A 17,786-nucleotide genomic window follows, 5' to 3' on the forward strand; every position below is an offset into this window, starting at 1 on the left:
GTAAAAAACAATTAGAAAAGCCTGCACGCCAACATATCGACATGCAAGCTAGGTACACAAGAATCACATCGATCATGTGAAATTGAGTGCATTATCACATATCGACATGAAGGAATCCATGTTTGTAATGATACTCATGTGGTGCATGCTTGTTTATTGCAAGATTTTTACAATTCAGGTTGTACATGTGCTAAAAAGTGCCTCTTTAATTTTATTCTAGACTAGAAGGGACGTATAGGGGATGTGATGCCATGCAACATTGAACTACGATTAAAAGCTTTCTGTTGTGGTTGGGGAGGGATTCTTGTTTGTTTGTGTGATCAGTGCGCAACAGATGCTCCTCCTGTGCAAGCAAGGACATTGCATTTCCAATGTGGCTAAGTTCCACCGCCTAGAAATATACTGGTTGCTGGAGCCAGTAAGTTACAAAAAGCTACTAGGAGCCAATTTGCAACTTCTGACACGTTTATTATTACCTATGTTCTCGGCATGGTTCACAACCATGGAGTTTTGTTTCCAGCTATAGTAAGGTAGATTTCTAAACCTCGATTCCTTCTAAATCACTTCTGCAGCTCCATAAATCCGTCAAATAATAACTTTTGAGATTGAATTTCATATTTAAAAGCTAATTAGTGGCGACACGTGTGAAAACTATTGGGGAATTTAAATGTAAATTTGTAAAACTATTTTTCCATAGTCCTGTTGGGCCCCAATTTTAAAAAACTGAGATAGTTTTTCCGCTACTTTCAGCCAAAAGTGTTTTCAGTCAAATTCTATGCGAATTTTACATTTGTAATCTTCTCCGAATAATTTTCTAGAACATGTAATCCATCGGTTTGTTTCATATTTTTCACGTGAATTAGCCAACGTAAAATCTGTAAAGACATCTTTCTCATGGACTCTCTTTGGGTTTCAGGCCTTTTCATGGACTCTCCTGAAGCAGCAATGATGTTCAAGAACCCAGCTGCGGAAGGCTAGGAAAGAGAAGCGGTCCAGCAAGACCTTGTCGTCCTTGCTGCGGCTGCAGGAGCAGCTCGACACTGTGGCGAAGGGGACGTACGTTCTCGGCCAGGACCTCGACACGGTGAGCAACCTCGTGGCGCGGCTCTCCGATGGCATCGAGCGGGAGAACGCCATGGCGAGGTGCTGCGAGGAGAGATCGGGCGAGAGGAGCTCGGTGCTGGAGATGGTGAACGAGCTGAGGAGCAGCTGCTCGAGCTCCAGCAGGCTCAGTGACGAGTTGGAGGAGCACGTGTGTCTGTTCCTAGCCAGCATACATAGGGCTAGAATTTTGGTGACTCAAGAGAACTCCAAGCAAGAATGATAGGAAATATACATGCACAGTGAAGACTGAGGGTGGAATCCTAGAACCTTAGAACTAAGCACATTCTAGCCTGCATAATTATTGTGCACCTAGTATATTCAGGATACATCTCTACATATTTTTGTTGTGCCATCCTGAATTTTTTACCGGTTTCTGCTTTACCCTTGTCGTTTCTTTTGCTTCCATTGCTATTATAGCTGCTACTTAATTCAAACATACGCCATTACAACCATGTTGCCCCTAATTGCTCATATTAGTTGTGATCGAAAGCATAGCTTTCTGTTTGATTTTCTGAATTCTGAATAAATGCACGTGCATTGGAACCAGAGAAATATCATAAATTGATCATTTGATTGGTTCCATGCACTTCTTCATACACTATTTTTTAATTGATGTGAGTGTTGTTTTAATTAGATGAGCCTTACTAGGAGCTAAAAAAACACTCTTTGTGGGGAAAAGATTTGAAGGCTAAAAGATCACTTATTTTGGGACAGAGGAGTATATTTGAGCACACACTATCGCCATATCTTTGTTCTATTTTATTTGGATTCTGTTTTGTAAGCATTTATTCTCCCATTTCTTTGCTTTTCCAATTGAATAACTTTTGGTTTGCAATCCAGAAGTTACTGTTGGGATTTTTTGGGCTAACAAAAGAATACAGTCTCTATTATTTGCCTCCAAAAATTGTGAGTCACAAAAACATTATGCCCTCTTATTTCGAAGGGAGGCGGATCGCCACTTTTGCCTTACCCTACAACCACTATATTCTGAACATATTCAAGGGCACAACGATCATTACAACACGATAGGTGCAAGACCCCACGCGGCCCCGTGTTGATGTCTTCATTTTTCCTTTGTGCAGCTGATTAAATGGTGAAGCCTCTTCTTGCACCCGCTTCCCAATTCTTCTTTGCTTTCGACATCTTCCGCTCCTTCCGGCAAACCCCAGCTTATTATATAGTGCAGCCTTCCCAGCCTGACAAGTGAACCCCTTCATAGTCATCTGCTGAGGCTATTATAATTCGCTTGAGTGAGCAGAGCTATCATGTTCACTAGGGGAAGCCTCCTTGCCGTCCTTTTCTTCGGAGGAATCCGAAGCCCTTTCTTTCCTCCTCGCATGGAGCTGCTAGGGCCTTCGCTTCCAAATATTCAAAATCAAACAAACTAACCCTTTGCCTGCCAGAAACAATTACGCTCCATAGTATTTGTTGATACCTAGTGCAGCAGAGTATGCACTCTCTTAAACCATTTCCGACATGTATCCTGTTCTATATGTTAATGGTTTTGTTGGTGTTAGCTGTTACTAGAGATTACCGAGCTGAGTTACAGTGTGTTGTGGCAAAGACATCCTTTTTTAGTGGCTTGTGGCAAATGTCACCTTTTTTCGTCCGCCGGCAAATTTTGCCTTATTAGAAGCAAGAATCTTTTGACTGTCTATAACATACAGTCATCTAGATGAAGAACACATTTCCTATCACGCTTTCTTGGAGATCTCTTGGATCACCAAAATTCTAGCCTTATGTATGGTGGCAAGGAGCAGGCAGACATGCTCCTCCAGCTCGTCAGTAAGCCTCCTGGAGCTCGAGCAGCTCCTCCTCAGCTCGTTCACCATCTCAAGCACCGAGCTCCTCTCGCCCGATCTTTCCTCGCAGCACCTCGCCATGGCGTTCTCCCGCTCGATGCCATCGGAGAGCCGCACCACGAGGTTGCTCACCGTGTCAAGGTCCTGGCCGAGAACGTAAGTCCCCTTCGCCGCGGTGTCGAGCTGCTCCTGCAGCCGCAGCAAGGACATGCAGGTCTTGCTGGACCCCTTCTCTTTCCTAGCCTTCCCAGCGATCCTCCTTTTGAGCGCGATCGGCAAGAGCCCCGCGGCTGCCGCCCCGATCAGGACGCCGAAGAACAGCCGGTGCGACGCCGCGCCGATGGCGGCCGCAGACGCCCCGCCGCACGCCATGACGAGGAAGGCACGCGAGAGCTTCTTGAACGCCTTCATGATCTTGAGCTTCCTCCCTAATTTCCGGTGGCTCGATCTGATGCTCTGGAGTATGGAGGAGTACTTGTCGTGGATCTGCCTGAAGTTGCTCCGAGTTGTGGTGCAGAAAGGGTTGCTTGTGACAGGGAAAGACTTAAGTGCAAGGGGAGCACTCGCACTAGTACTGGCCGTGCTGTCTGTGATGCTTGCAAGGAAGCTGTCCATCGACTGGTAGTTGCTTTGGGTGTCCTTGATGTTCCGGAGCAGCTGCCTGCAGATCTCAATGGCCTCCGTGCTTGCGTCGAAGTAATCGGCCATTGCGCGCTCGATCTCTGAAGATGTTCTTCGGTGCACCATGATGTTATGAAGCGCCGGAGGGATGAGGTCCTTCTGGGTCTCAAGAAGAGCTTCCATTTCTTCCTCAGATTGGTATTTCTTGAACAAGAAGCGCGCATTGGATTGAGTGCGCAGCATGCTGCTGTACTCCTGCTCTATGTCTAGCAGGGCTGCCTGAGCATGCGCCGGCATATTCATCTCCATTAATACCTCCGCAAAGCACACGAATTCTCAGCTGATGTGTAGAACTGTACTGGAGTGTCTCAGAACTGCTGCTTCTTTGCTTGCACTGACTTCGAATGGACCTCTCCTCATCGGCCCAGGCTTTATATGCGAGCACCATAGCTGATAGAAGTCATGTCATTTGTCCTGATCCTAAGGTTCAGGCGGTTTTCAGCCGCGTTCTTGCTTGACCGACGTGCTCCTGCACTCCACATCGGTCGGTATGTTTGGCTCTGTCCTTGGTGATTTGCTGCTGTGATCAGGAGAGAATTTTTGCGACAGTTCAGGTACTGAGTACACGTGTTGCCGGAAACAGCTTCAGTTCTGATGGCTGTGGCCTGCACCAATGCTAGGTTCTTGAGTGTATCATTGCTTCTTCAGAAGAGTCCATGAGATGGCCTGAAACCCAAGGAATTTGGTGAGGTACGGAGATTATGGCTGGTTCACGTGAAAAATATGAAACAAACCGATGGATTAGATGTTCCAGAAACTTACTTAGTTGGAGCGCAAGAGCTTTATCATGATTATTTAAAATCTTCATATGATTTGAGGGAAAAACACTTCTGACTGAAAGTAGAGGTTTTTGTTGTTGCGAGCGGGAAAACTTTCTCTGCTTTTAAAAAATTGGGCCCCAGAAGAAATATGTAGACAGTTAAATTGTTTTGAATTTATATTTCAATTTCCTGGAGTGGCTATCCACATGTGTCGCCTAAATTTTTATATCAAAAATTCAAATTCAAAATTGATCATTTGACTGGTTTATGGAACCGCTGAAGCCTGAAGGGAGTTAGAAGGGATCGAGGGAGCGAAATCTACTTCTACCATAAGTGGATACAGAATACCTTAGTTGTGAACCATGCATGCGAAGAACATAGCCTGAACGTGACAGAAATTAGAGTTTATTGGCTCCTAGTAGCTTTTCGTAACTGACTGGTTCCAGCAACCCGTTTAGTTCTAGGCGGTGGAACTTAGCCAACATTAGAAAAGTACTCTTCTTGCTTGCACAGGAGGAGCATCTCCCTTGTGCACTGATCACAAAAACAAACAAGAATTCCTCCCCAACAGAAAGCTTGTCATCGTGGTTCAATGCATATCGTGACATGTATATCCCCTATACATATCTTCTAGAATTAAACATGCACTTTTGTAGCACATGTAAAGCCTGAATTGTAAAACTCTTGCAATATACAAGCATGCATCACATGTGTGTCATTACAAACCTGAATTTCCTGCATGTCAATATGTGATAAGGGCCCTCAATTTCACTCGATCCGTCTGGTTCTCGTGTTCCTTGTCTAACATTAGGCGGCCAAAATTGAACCACATCGTATCAGCGTGCAATCTTTCGTAAATGTTTTTTATAAATAGTAGTCCATCAATCCCAGCTTTGGTGCCTTTGATTGCATTCATCCTTGGACCTGTAATACCGTGCTAACGCATACTACACCTGATGAATACATTAGTTCTAATTATTATATTATCACTCAAAATTACTAAAATCACAAATAACGGCTTATAGGGGCCATTTTCACTGCAACATGTATTCTTCCTTCTTTTATTTTCATTGTTTCCATTTTTCTTTTCTTTGTTTTATTTGGTAGTTTTTTTGTTTTTCCTTCCATCAAGTTTTCCTTTCTTTGTTATATTTTGCCCTGCCACATGTCTCCATCATGCTTACTAAAAATAGATTTACTCATACAGATCTCCCTTAGCCTTTTCCTTGCTTGTTTCTAAACAAAATTTTCTCGATGTAATGCATACGAATAAGTTTTTATCTAGATTATGTGAGTTAATCTTATTTCAACATGTTTTAGCAAAAAAAATTATTTGGTCATTTTATAATAAAACTTAGTTGAATTAATTGTTCTAAAAACATATTTTGAACATGTTTCATCGGAGAATTTGGATAGCGAAAAAATTACGTGTATAAGTAAGTTTTCTAGAAAAGTTTCTCCTAAGAAATTATCCTAACAACATTCTCATAAAAAGTTATCATTGAGAAGTTGCACTAACTAATTGTATAAAGAAGTTATGTATAAAAGTTGTGCGATTGGAAGCTCTCTTGACAACATTCTCAGGTAAGTTAAGCTGAAAATTTATAATGAGAAGTTGCCCAAAGAACCAAAGTTTTTTATAACCAGGGTGGATGCGGTGAGGCTGGCGCTACGCGGCCACTGACCCTGTTCGCTTCAGTTTATAAGTCGGCTGAAAAGCTGAAACGGCTGATTTGTTGTGAGAGGAAAATATTATTTGGTGGCTGATAAGCCGGCTGAATAAGCTGAAGCGAATAGGCCCCCGTCTTCAGCCGGCACGGCGAGCTGTAAGTGGCGCCGTACGTGCGGCGCGACATGCTCATGATCGAGAACCAGCTGCCGCTGCTCGTCCTCCAGCAGCTCGTCGCCTTCCTGCACGGCGCGTCAGCCGCGGTACGTTACGTTCGTCTCGGAGTCGAATCGAATCGCAAAATCCATGCGTTTCGATGTGCTCGAACTGATTTCGTGAACGAATTGACACCTCTGCTGCAGACCGACGACGCGATCAACAACATGGTGCTGGATTTCGTGAAGCTGAACCACAACTCGCCGGTGGTCACCGGCGGCGTCCTGGCGCTCCACGCCCTGGACGTCTGCCACCGGAGCCTGCTCCGCGGCCCTCCCCGGCCGTCCCGCACGGGGCCGCTGGACGAGTTCGTCCCCTCGGCGACGGAGCTCCACCAGGCGGGGGTCCGTTTCCGCCCGAGCCGGACACGGACGACGCGCAGCTGCTGCCTCCACGACATGCGCTTCCACCGCGGCGTGCTCCACATCCCGGAGCTCGCCGTCGACGACACCACGGGGCACAAGCTCCTGAGCCTGATGGCGTTCGAGCAGCTGCACGCGGGGCGGGGCGCCAATAACGAGGTGACGGCATACGTGTTCTTCAACGTGATCAAGTCGGCGGCGGACGCGCGGCTGCTGTCCGCCGCCGGCGTGCTCCGGAACGGCCTCGGCAGCGACAAGGCGGTGGCGGAGATGTTCAACCGGCTGGCGACCGAGGCCGTGCTGGACCGGCGCAGCAGGCTCCACGACGTGCACGCCGCCGTCAACGCCTACCGCGGGGCGCGGTGGAACGAGTGGCGCGCCAGCCTCGTCCAGAACCACGCCGGGAACCCGTGGGCGATCATCTCCCTCGCCGTCGCCTTCGTCCTCCTCGTCCTCACCGTCGTGCAGACCGTCTACACCGTGCTGCCGTACCTCGACCAGAAGCAACAACAGACGGTGGCCGCCGGCGCCGGCATTGGCTTGCTCCAGGAACTGTGAATTCAAGTGGCAGCGAGCAGCAGGCGGAGCTAACCACCTTTGCCACCGGGGTCACTGAGCCCCGACAAAATCCCGTGAATCCCAAGGAAAACAATGTTCACTATCATTGGTAATCACATCGTGCAAGAGTGATAACCCCGTTGGCCTCCACGGTATGTTTCGCCCACAATGAGGTGTCATTGTGTTGGGCTGGTGGCCCAGCCAATGTTACCCTATCTACACTGTATTTTTCTCCTCCGGGCACTTTCTCTCACATGCTATCTAGAGTTACTACTATCTTAGAACAATTACCCTATATTAGTCATTAGTGGAATATATTTCTTCTTGGTTTGAAATGTTTTTTCTTCAGCCAGAACATTTTGATTTCTAAGAAATATTTTTTTATGACTTAATAGTGGAACAATTCTGCAACATTATTGGAATATTTTTATTTGGGACAATTTTCCATTCAGCCAGAACATTTTAATTTTTCTTCAAAATATTTTTTCTTAGAAGTTCTTTTTTCCTTAATTATAAGATTAGATTTTTTGGCGAAACACGGTAATGAAGTAGGTGCTCACATACACATACGCACCCTAACCTCCCGATATGTCTTGAGATTGATAGGCACTTGGTTCCGTTGACTACCAATGAATCAATAGTGCCATTAAACTCCTCAAATAAATTCAGATAATATATATACCTGTACTGAGTGGATGACTAAAAATCCGAGCGCAAGTTGAACCACATCAAAACCTAATGAACTAAACTAGATCTATTCGCCAACATTTCCAGAACTTGTGCTTGCTTGTTAAACAATCAATCGTGCATGATCTCTTCATCTTAGCTAAACTAAGTCAATAGCAAACGACTTTAAGGCATAGTGAAAATGTGAAAAAAGATTAATAGAATTTTTATGGCATCATCAATTTATTATCGCTACTAAAATATACCTAGGTGATTTATATACAAAAGCTGGCTATTATTTTTTTTGTTTTTTTGGAGGACCATTATTTTTTTGTTGATTGCACTGAGCCGTGCTTTTCTTTGACCGTTTGGTTGTTGGGAAGCGTTTTTGGTTGCTTCATGACATGGGCCTGCTAATCTAGGCTAGTTAGTTTGCTCTTTTTTGTTTTCATAATAAAAAAATGTTTATTATTTTTTTCTACGTTTGTAAGTTGCTGGGTTGTTTTTGTTCCTGGGCTTTGGTTTTCCTTTTGGCCCAGTTTGTGTGTTGTTGTTTTCATTTTCATCCTTTTCATTTTTCCTTTTTGATTTTTAATTCGTGTAGAATTTAACCCTACCGATCTCAGTATATTATTCTCACGGTTACAATGAAATTTATGTAACTATTATATGTAGAGTTAGTGCAAAACAATAACCAATACTTGGGTGCTCTTAAACCATTTTACCCGTGCAGTACAAGCCACGTAAATTCACATTATTCGAGTACAGATCAGAACATCTCGACAGAAAAATATACATAAGATGATCCGGTACAGAAACACAAAGCAAATAAAGCGCGGCGGCCGGATGCGCACGCTTATTACTCAAGGCTTGATTTGCAGTTGATACGGGAACACCGAGGATCCAGATCGAGTTCCTAGGTGCAGATATCAGTCCAAATCAAGACCTGACGCACACGAATCGAAAGAGAAGAATCAAGCAGTGGCGATAAGATGCTTCGGGCGAACATGGTTTCAGTTGTGGCCGTGCTTCTTGGCGTCCTTCTTCTCGTGGCGCTCGTGGAAGGCGTAGCCAGCGGAGCCCACGGCGGCGACGGCGGCCACCTCCTCCTTGATCCGGTGGCCGTGCTCGTTCTCGGGGTCCTTCTTGGCCTTGTGCTTCTCATGCTGCAGTCACACGCAGGAACAGATGCATATGCAAATCAAGAGCTGAATCATGCGTGGATATACATGCAGTTCAAAGAAATTAATTGGATTACTGCTGACCAGAGCGTATGCGCCGGCGGCAATGGCACCAAGGCCGCCGAGCTGCTCCATGTGCTTGTGGTGCTTCTCCTTCTTCTCGTAGTCGACCTCGCCGGAGCTCTCCTCCTCCTTGTGGTGGTGGAACAGGTGGTGGTGGTGCTTCTCCTCGGCCATGACTTGCTTGTCAAAGAAAGATTCAAATATATGTTTCTCTGCAAAGTTATCAGGGGGGAGATGATCGTCGGCTTCTTGGATGGAGAAACTGTGGTGCCTAATGGCCAGCATTTATAGGGTGGGAATGGATGATGCAATGACATAACTACCCCTGCAACTATTCATCAATCACCATCCCTCTAGTAAGAGGGCATTTGAGGGAGTGCAGAAGCTAAGAATATACAGCGGGAAGGAAAAACTTCACACCAGTTACACGTTTATGTTTGGTTGGGAGTCAAAGGTGAAGTGAGATAGGGCCATTCCTCTTTTGAGGATGAGATGCTATCCTAATACTCCCTTCATCTGAAATTATAGGTCGTTTTGTCTTTTTAGATATATAGATATTACTATGCATCTAGACATATGGTATATCTAAGTATATAATAAAGTATATGAATTAAAACGAAGGAGTAGTTGTTTGGTTAGGGTGATGGGGGAGGGATTGCATGGACACCATTTTCGTCTCGGTAGCTGTGAGGTCCCGTTGTCAGCCACTTAGACTTGTGGGGCCCAGCTGTCAGCTACTAAGAAGCAGAGGCCAGCCATGAAAGCCTTAAAACCAAGTGAGAGCATGATTTTGAGCAGTAACTAGAGGGGAATCCAGACCTGGAGAATCCCAAGGCTTGTATTTTCACGCTAATTGCGCAATAGAATACACATCTCTAATACACTATTTTAAATAGAAAGAGCTATGTCACGCTAATAGAAGGAGCTATTGTAATACACATATGTAATAATTAGTTTCACGATAAATCTAGTTACATCATCAATTTTTATAATTTTTTGTATCATGGTCAAAGTTAAAATAGCTTTAAAGTACTTATTTTGTGCGTGGAGGGAGTACCATGCACATCGGTGAAAATAACTTCGAAGGAGTCGTCATTTTCTATCAAGAAGACTATGTCATATATTTCGGATGTTTGAATGCTCTCAGACTTCTCACCAGAAGTGATTTACAAAATTCTTCTTTGTCAATGGTGATTTGTGTTGTTGGACATGATTTATGATCTTCCACTCCTGTCCTTAGTGTTCCCGGTGCATTTTTTTTAGAAAAAGGAATTGTCTCTAACCTCTACGATGGCACATAGCCTAGTTTCTTAATTTTTTCAGCTTTGCAGGCTGATTACAAATAAGAAGGAAAAAATATGTAGTGGATAGGAGAAAATCAAAAGCTAAGTCTATTATTACTTCTCCATCCATTCTTAGTAAAGATATCCGACGATGACCTCTAACATCTTACTTGTCAAACAACCTGCATAATCTCTCCCTTGTTTCCTCTAATAGGGATCAAAATCGCAGTTAATAAGCTAATTTTCAAAAAACAACCTGCATAAAAAAAAGGTAAACTGTTTTTTCTCGAGCACTGGTGATGTTTTTACGCGGTCGCGTTGGAGCCTGTCAAGTGAAAGTTTGGAGGAGTTCGGCTTCCAAGTTGTGGGCGAGCTTGAAACTAAAATGTTGAGGGAAAAAAAAACTGTGCTCGATTCTCTCATGTAGTGACGTGAAGCCTAATTAGCAGTAGGGTAATAAACGCTATTAGCGCTGCAGCTGCAAGCGAGAGCAAACAAAACACCTTTCGAGTACGAATGTACGATGCTGCCCTTGATCGAACAGGTGACCCGTCGACCGCGATGGGCTTTCGATTCCGCATCGCTGGCTGGCCTTGGCCCAGCTCATCAGTCGTGTTTCCACGGGAACACTTGGACGACGGGAACTCGTGACCGATCTTGTGCAGGTGGTTGGTCGCTGCTCATCATCCTCCCCTGAATCAAGCAGGGAGGTGACAACGATGAGCAGGGTGCACGCCAATGGGCGTACTCCTTGATGACTTGTAGGTCCTGATGGTTGATTTTTTTTATTATCATTTCCCTTCTTCAGCGTGTGATTAGTCAGCACCACACACTTGGTAATCCAATCCACAGGTGGCTGCGGCCAGGTGGCGGTCTAAATGCTCTGCGTGCGGTGCACCGGTGGCCGTCGGCGTCGGACGACGGCGACGCCGGGTGGCAATATTGTCTTGGATCGGTTAGTTGGATGGAAAATCTCCCAGGTTCCTTAGCATAGCAGGTAAGGAAGGCATGGTCGCATGGAGGCAAACGACGTGCCAACCTGCCGGTTAGGTTCGCGTTCGCGGGCTCACGTTCTCCTGAGGACGGCCGGGGTGTGCCGGATCGTACAGGAAAGCTTGGCCGCTCGGTTCTTTGCCACGGGGAGTCTGGCTGGATGCTATCCTATATCGGAGCCTGTATGGGAGTGGCGAGTTGGGCTGAGAACTCTTTCGGGCTGGGGCGTCACTGCTTAAGCACTGGGTACATAAACATACTAGCATCTTCCAAATGGAATCATGAAATGAGTTTTGGTCCATTTTCTTTCCAAAGGTACGCTCTAACTCATGCACGAGGAATGAAGTAGTTTATTAGCATGACAAGACTCAAACGTGGACGAAATTAGCAAGTACGCTCCAACTGAAGCATGAGGAATCAAGTAGTTTACTAGCAAGACAAAGCGTAGGAAATACAAGGAGAGATTTATTGGGACTCTCAAAAGAAAATTGAAGTATGAGGTTATCATGCTATAATTCCTTCAAAATACGTATCGGGACTTTCTTCTAAAAAAAATCCATCAAAATGTGGTCCATATTCATTTCACACTTAAATTTCAGACAACATGCATAGAAATAAACACTCCCACAGGATTGGCCTCAATTCTCCATTTTGCACTTAAAATTACTGCTTTGCTGTTTGCTAAAAAAAAAGGCGTTATTATATTATCTGCCGCGTCATTTTACACATCGCCCCAAGCTCATAAGTCATAAGAAGCGAAACTGTAGCTAGGCAGCACACGTGTCAGTTTGATGATCAAATGTACGGATGAAGAAGCATTTTATTCCCGAAGTCTCGGTTACAAAGTCAAGTGCAAAACACGTACATGCATACCACGTAGAAAACGACGTAGAGAAATGCACATGCAGACACACCAACGCACTCTGGCAGCATGCACCACAGCATCGGCATGCAGCCACATCAGCAACCACAGTCACACGATACACACACACACGGACACACGGAGCCGTACGCGCGAAATTAAACTCCCGGCTCTTCAATTTATTCCCCTGCTGCATGCAAAGCATACTGCTGGCACTGCTGCAGGAGCGTCGTCGATCAGCTAGCCGAAGAAGTGGTGCTTCTTCTTCCCCTCGCCGCGGCCGTCCTCCTCCTCCTCCTCGGCGTCCTCCGCGGCCTCCTTGGCCTCCTTTTTGCCGTGGTGCTCGTGGAACGCGTACCCGCCGCTGCCCAGCGCCGCCGCCGCCGCCACGCCCTCCTCGATCTTGTGCCGGTGCGCGTGCTCCGGGTCCTTCTTCGCCTGGTGCTTCTCGTACTGCACCCACACGATATCGATACGCATGCATCGATCGTCAGAAGAAGAAAAAAACATGTCGTCGGTGCGAGAGTTGCCAATAAAACTGATTAAAGTGCGTGACGGACCAAGGCGAAGGCGCCGGCGGCGAGGGCGCCCATCTCGCCGAGGTGCTCCTTGTGCTTGTGCTCCTTCTCCTCCTTCCTGTACGTCTCCGAGTCGTCCCGGGAGGAGCCGTACTCATCGTCGCCGGACTTTTTGTTGTACTCGTCGTCGCCGGACTTTTTGTTGTACTCGTCGTCGCCGGAGGACCTGTTGTACCCGCCGCCGCCGCTGTTGTAGTCGTCGGAGCCCGACTTGTTGTACCCGCCGGCGCCGCTGCGGCCGTAGTCGTCGGTGCCGGACTTGTTGTAGCCGCCCTCGTAGTCGTCCGTGCCGCCGCGGCGGCCGGTGTACCCGTCGCCGCCGCTGCGGCCGTAGTCGTCGCCGCCGGACTTGTTGTACCCGTCGCCGTAGCCGCCGTCGCCGCCCGACTTGTTGTAGCCGCCTTCGCCGCGGCCGTAGTCGTCGCCGCCCTCGTAGTCTTCGCCGGCGCCGGACCTGCCGTAGCCGCTGCGGCCGTACTCGTCAGCCATCTCGATCGCGTTCGTTACTTGTCACGTTCAGGAGTTTGTTTTCAGTACAGAAGAGTAAGCTGTGGTTGCAGTTGCGCTGTGCCTCCAGGTACACAGCAATGGCGAAGCATTTATAGAAGGGAGCGGCGATCTCCGAGCTGGGCCGTGACTCGTGGTTAATACGCTGCACACGTCTTAGTGAAATACTGAAATCTGACAGGTAGTTGGGAATTCTAGTTGATTTGGCTTAATCTCGAAGTGCAGATATTTTTTGCAGACAGGAACTAGTTGGCTAGTTGCTTGCAGGTCGACATCATCTGGTTGGGCCACGACTAATAATGGATGGATGAGGGTTTATTCCCTGAAATCGGAATCAATCCGAGCCTCAGAGATTACTTGCTCAGGATGCCATGCCATTCAGGATTAACATGAAAAAATGGTTTTGTTTCAATTCAGAATACAGAACAAAACATGAGCCAGAAGTTCAGGAAGAGAATTTTTCGAAGTGCATAGCATTTTCCAACAGCTAAATTTTTCATAAATCAGAACAAAGTCACTCTCGTCCAATTTGCTCTGGCATTTCCGCGCTCTGATAAAGTGAAATAACTAGATAAAATTTGTCTATTCACATCATCGCATTGGGACTAAGTTCTGAACGAGACCGGTGGATCTGTAAGTCATCACACCGTTCGTTACCTGAACGAGACTAAGTTCTGCACCCAAAGTTCTTTACTTTATCTGAAATGTGAACGCGCCTTGTGTATCTGTGCCCGCATTAGACTACTAGTATTACTAGTATTGGTTGAGTGAAATTGCTGTTGTCTGAAGTCACGTACACCTCATCGTGTGGGATAGCATCTATGAGTTCCTCCTTTGAGAAAGGAGATTCAAGGTCGTGTCAACAGAGCACGGGCATGTTTGCATGCTGAAGATAGCCAGCTTGGCACTATAATTTCTTGGGCATCTCTAGGTAAGGGTATTGTTCTAGCCACGGTTTAGTATGCCAAATTTGTTCCCATGTAGGCGTAGGTCTCACATGTCATAGACGTACACTAGAGTGGTGATAAGATTCCCTTAATTAGGCATGACTAATAAGTTGTGATGTTGTTTTTCCTCGCCACACGGCTTTAATTAGATGAACTTGGCAGACTTCTTTTACATGCATACTTTGACGACCTAGAGGTTGCAGACATGCATGTGACGCATCCCCTAACTTGACTGTGACGAGTGGACTATTTTGTGTTTCAGTCTTTAAGAATACAGAACGAGATGCAGAATCGTGTTACGTTGCATCTTTCTTTAGGGCAAATCTCAAGAGGTTTTATTGATTATACTATGACCAGGATTACAGTTCCTGAGATGGTTACCATACATCGTCTGCCAACTTGGAATACTACAACCAGACAAGGTAAAAACAGGAGTGTTCAGTGAAGAAGAATATGAAAAAGAATAAATTACAAAACCCTGCCTATCTAGCTCTTGGATTTCATGCCATAAGCCTTAAGCCCACAATCCAGGTCGTCTGTCTTTTAGAACAAAATACATAATTGATTGTGTTGTGTGTTCCATAATACTCTACTTATTACTACATAGCAAAATAAGTGTTGTTTGTTTCAGTGTAGAGAGCAAAAAAAAAAAAGAAAAAGAAAAGGAGAATATGCCTCGCCTACTACGAGTCCCTGGATCGGAGCTTCTGCACCGACAGCGCAGATTAAAAGACATCGTTTATCACGCCCGGATCATGTGAAATGACTAGATATTCCTCAATCGAGTCGATCGGGTAGATGGAGGCAGGGCCACGTTATCGCACCGGAGCCCCAACCTTTACCTGATTTTTTCTTATGAAAACCTTTACCTGATTAAGGTTAAGACTAATTTCTGGACCCCCAAAACGGTCTTATTTGTTCTGGACGCTAGCACGCCATGTGTTGTATAACTGTATAAACTGTCGTTACTCAACTGAAACAATCGTAGAAACCACGTGGTACCCTGTGATAGCTAAGGTGTCGTCGTCGTCGTCGTCCATGGACCATGGCTCAGTAGAGCATGTTGTCTCTTCCAAGTGGCGCCTTTTCATTCATCGACGATCGCACTCCCAGCAATCAGACGGCCTGCGTACCGTAGCTCTACACGTGCGTATGCTATGCTACTACCGCTTGCCAAAAACCTTACGTGACCGGTTGTCGGCAGAGGTCGACGGAGGCGGATGAGGGGAGAAGAACCTCATGGCCGATGGGAAAGACAGCTTCGCGGTCGAGTCCATCATCTGCCTGTGTCCAAGTCGGATCGACCTCGATGCCGGCAGGCCGGCCAACTTGCATGCTCGACCTGGCAAGTATACGCGGCTAGGAACCAGCGGCGTCTCCGCGTCCGATCTGGAGCGAGAGATCTTCTGTGTGAGATTGCATTATTGTTTTTTTTGAGAGAGATTGCATTATTGTTTTGAGAGAGGACATGAGGGAAAGTTTATTAAAAAAAAGATATGAGGGAAAACGAGGGCCATTCGTTCAGCAGCAGGGTCACGCGTCGTGCTCTGTCTTGGCGCGAGGTTCCCCTGCAAGTTGCAGAGCAAGTGTTCGGCCGGCGCTATCTGGATGGAGCCGATGATCGATGGCGCCCCCGGCCCCGGCCCCGTCCCCCGCCGCCGTGGCCGAAGTGGACGGTTGCCCCGTGGGCGGCTAGCACGGCCGGCGCGGCGAGTTAATGCGACCGCGCCCGTCGGTTGCGTGGTGTCAAGCGCCGTGTCGGCCGGGGCAGTCGCCGGGCGCCGGCCCAGCTCGCGCGCAGTGTCGGCAAGCCGCGTGCGGCGCCGTGTCCGTGTGTGGTCGTGTAGCAGCGCTTGCTGATCTGAACGCACTTGTCTGCTGGAGGAATACGCCAACTGTCCCTTGTCTCTACGGTGCGGTCCTACGTGGCTATTACGTCGACTAGCGTCGACTTGCTCTGCCAGCAGCTCGCGGCCGTTCTCGACAAAGCAACCGCTTTCAGTGAGTTAAGGCGCTTTCAGTGATCTGAACCCCTTCGGTTCAGCTGCATTATTTGCTCGTACCGACAATCGACGGTGGATACACGACGACGTTCAACGACGAACCACATACCCATCAATGGATGGGATGGTCCTTATTTTCGTGATTTTTTAGGAGCGATACTGTTCCTCGTGTTACACTAGCCACACATACAATATGTCCAGATACATTTGAAATGAAAATGAAGGAAGTATAAACTTAAAAATATCAAAACGACCTACAAATTAAGATAAGATGGAGTGAGTAGTTTCAAAGCTATGATTATTACGTTCAACCATTACCATCCCATATTTAACCAAACATAACTATCCCATATTTAACCGAACATAACTAGCTCGACACATACACGCCCACAGAACTGGCGATCTTGACGCTCTGAGTAACTGCAGTGGTTGGATGTGAGCATCAGAGTAAGAATGGCAGCTGCCATCGGAGGACACAATTTGCGGAGTTATTATAAGTCTGATGCCAGTGTTCATTTGTCCACATCAGAGTGTGACTCCAAATTTGGTTGACATACCAGGAACACTTATACAAGCATAGCAAACTTTAGTATTAATGTATATTTACGCACGTACAGACAAAGCAGGATTACATATTGCGCATGCCAAAGCACGGCTGTGCAAGACGTAGACTACTACAGATATACACACCCCAGGCCCGAGCATATAACACTGAGAATCACCTCCATAGTAAAGACTTCAAGATGGGATCAACTATGCATACAGCACATACAATCCCATTCTGCAGACAATGAAGCGGTAATACTCAGATATGTATGATCTCGATCGACAACACACTTATTCCTTTCCTTGGAAGCTTCTAGTAGTCGTCGGTGTTGTTCCTGCCCGACCTACTCATCGGAGCCGGACTTGTTGTAGCCTCCGCTGTAGTCATCGGTTCCTGACTTGCTGCTGCGGCCATAGTCATCGCCGCTGGACTTGTTGTAGCCTCCGTCATAGTTGTCCGTGCTAGACTTGTTGTAGCCACCGCTGCCATAGTCGTCAGTGTTGGAGGTGTTCTTACCGCTGCCATAGTCGTCGGTGCTCGACTTGTTGTAGCCGCTGCCGCCGTAGCCATCAGTGCTGGAGTTCTTGTAGCCACCATCATAGTCGTCAGAGCTTGGCTTCTTGTATTCGTCGCTGGTGGTGGACTTGCTGTATCCACCACTGCCACTGTAGTCATCGGTGCCAGATTTGTTGTAGTCGCTGCTTAGGTCATTGGACTTGTAGCCACCATCGTTTCTGTAGTCGTCGGTGCTGGACTTGTTGTAGCCACCCCCGCTACTGTAGTCGTCCGTGCTGGACTTGTAGCCGCCACCCCCGCTACCGTAGTCATCGGTGCTGGACTTGTTGTAGCCACCAGCGTTACCGTAGTCGTTGGTGCTGGACTTGCTGTAGCCACCTTCGTCAACACTGGTGCTTCTGTAGCTGCTGCGATCATACTCATCAGCCATTTTAAGTTGTGAAGTAAAATATCACAAAAATAAATTGTATGCTCAGTTCTGTGCATC

The 17,786-nt window shown here is 46.7% G+C and overlaps 5 protein-coding genes across 5 annotated transcripts; 1 reads left to right on the forward strand and 4 right to left on the reverse strand.

Annotated features, from left to right (window-relative positions):
* Nucleotides 1–2,798: 2,798 nt before the first annotated feature.
* Nucleotides 2,799–3,975, reverse strand: LOC117864701 (putative UPF0496 protein 2). The gene has a single exon (XM_034748812.2). It carries the CDS (start codon nt 3,834–3,836, stop codon nt 2,799–2,801), a length of 1,038 nt encoding a protein of 345 aa, XP_034604703.1. The 5' UTR covers nt 3,837–3,975.
* LOC117864702 (UPF0481 protein At3g47200) lies at nt 3,932–7,514 on the forward strand. The gene is given in 4 exon segments (XM_034748813.2): nt 3,932–4,012; nt 4,118–4,141; nt 6,146–6,280; nt 6,380–7,514. Coding segments are annotated over 4 exon segments (1,014 nt in total). The 3' UTR covers nt 7,154–7,514.
* A 1,033-nt stretch (nt 7,515–8,547) lies between these two features.
* LOC117862704 (abscisic stress-ripening protein 3) lies at nt 8,548–9,330 on the reverse strand. The gene is made up of 2 exons (XM_034746204.2): nt 9,085–9,330; nt 8,548–8,985 (listed from the first exon to the last, which is right to left on the reverse strand). Exons 1-2 carry the CDS (start codon nt 9,235–9,237, stop codon nt 8,833–8,835), a joined length of 306 nt encoding a protein of 101 aa, XP_034602095.1. The 5' UTR covers nt 9,238–9,330; the 3' UTR covers nt 8,548–8,832.
* A 2,811-nt stretch (nt 9,331–12,141) lies between these two features.
* LOC117865640 (uncharacterized) lies at nt 12,142–13,367 on the reverse strand. Its single transcript, XM_034749867.2, has 2 exons — nt 12,762–13,367; nt 12,142–12,654 (listed from the first exon to the last, which is right to left on the reverse strand). The coding sequence occupies exons 1-2, from the start codon at nt 13,266–13,268 to the stop codon at nt 12,442–12,444; spliced, it is 720 nt and encodes a 239-aa protein (XP_034605758.1). The 5' UTR covers nt 13,269–13,367; the 3' UTR covers nt 12,142–12,441.
* A 3,435-nt stretch (nt 13,368–16,802) lies between these two features.
* On the reverse strand, nt 16,803–17,731 carry LOC117864703 (uncharacterized). Its single transcript, XM_034748814.2, has one exon. The coding sequence runs from the start codon at nt 17,727–17,729 to the stop codon at nt 17,127–17,129; it is 603 nt and encodes a 200-aa protein (XP_034604705.1). The 5' UTR covers nt 17,730–17,731; the 3' UTR covers nt 16,803–17,126.
* Nucleotides 17,732–17,786: the final 55 nt, after the last annotated feature.

This window comes from Setaria viridis, chromosome 7, assembly GCF_005286985.2.
Source record: "Setaria viridis chromosome 7, Setaria_viridis_v4.0, whole genome shotgun sequence".
Taxonomy (NCBI): domain Eukaryota; kingdom Viridiplantae; phylum Streptophyta; class Magnoliopsida; order Poales; family Poaceae; genus Setaria; species Setaria viridis.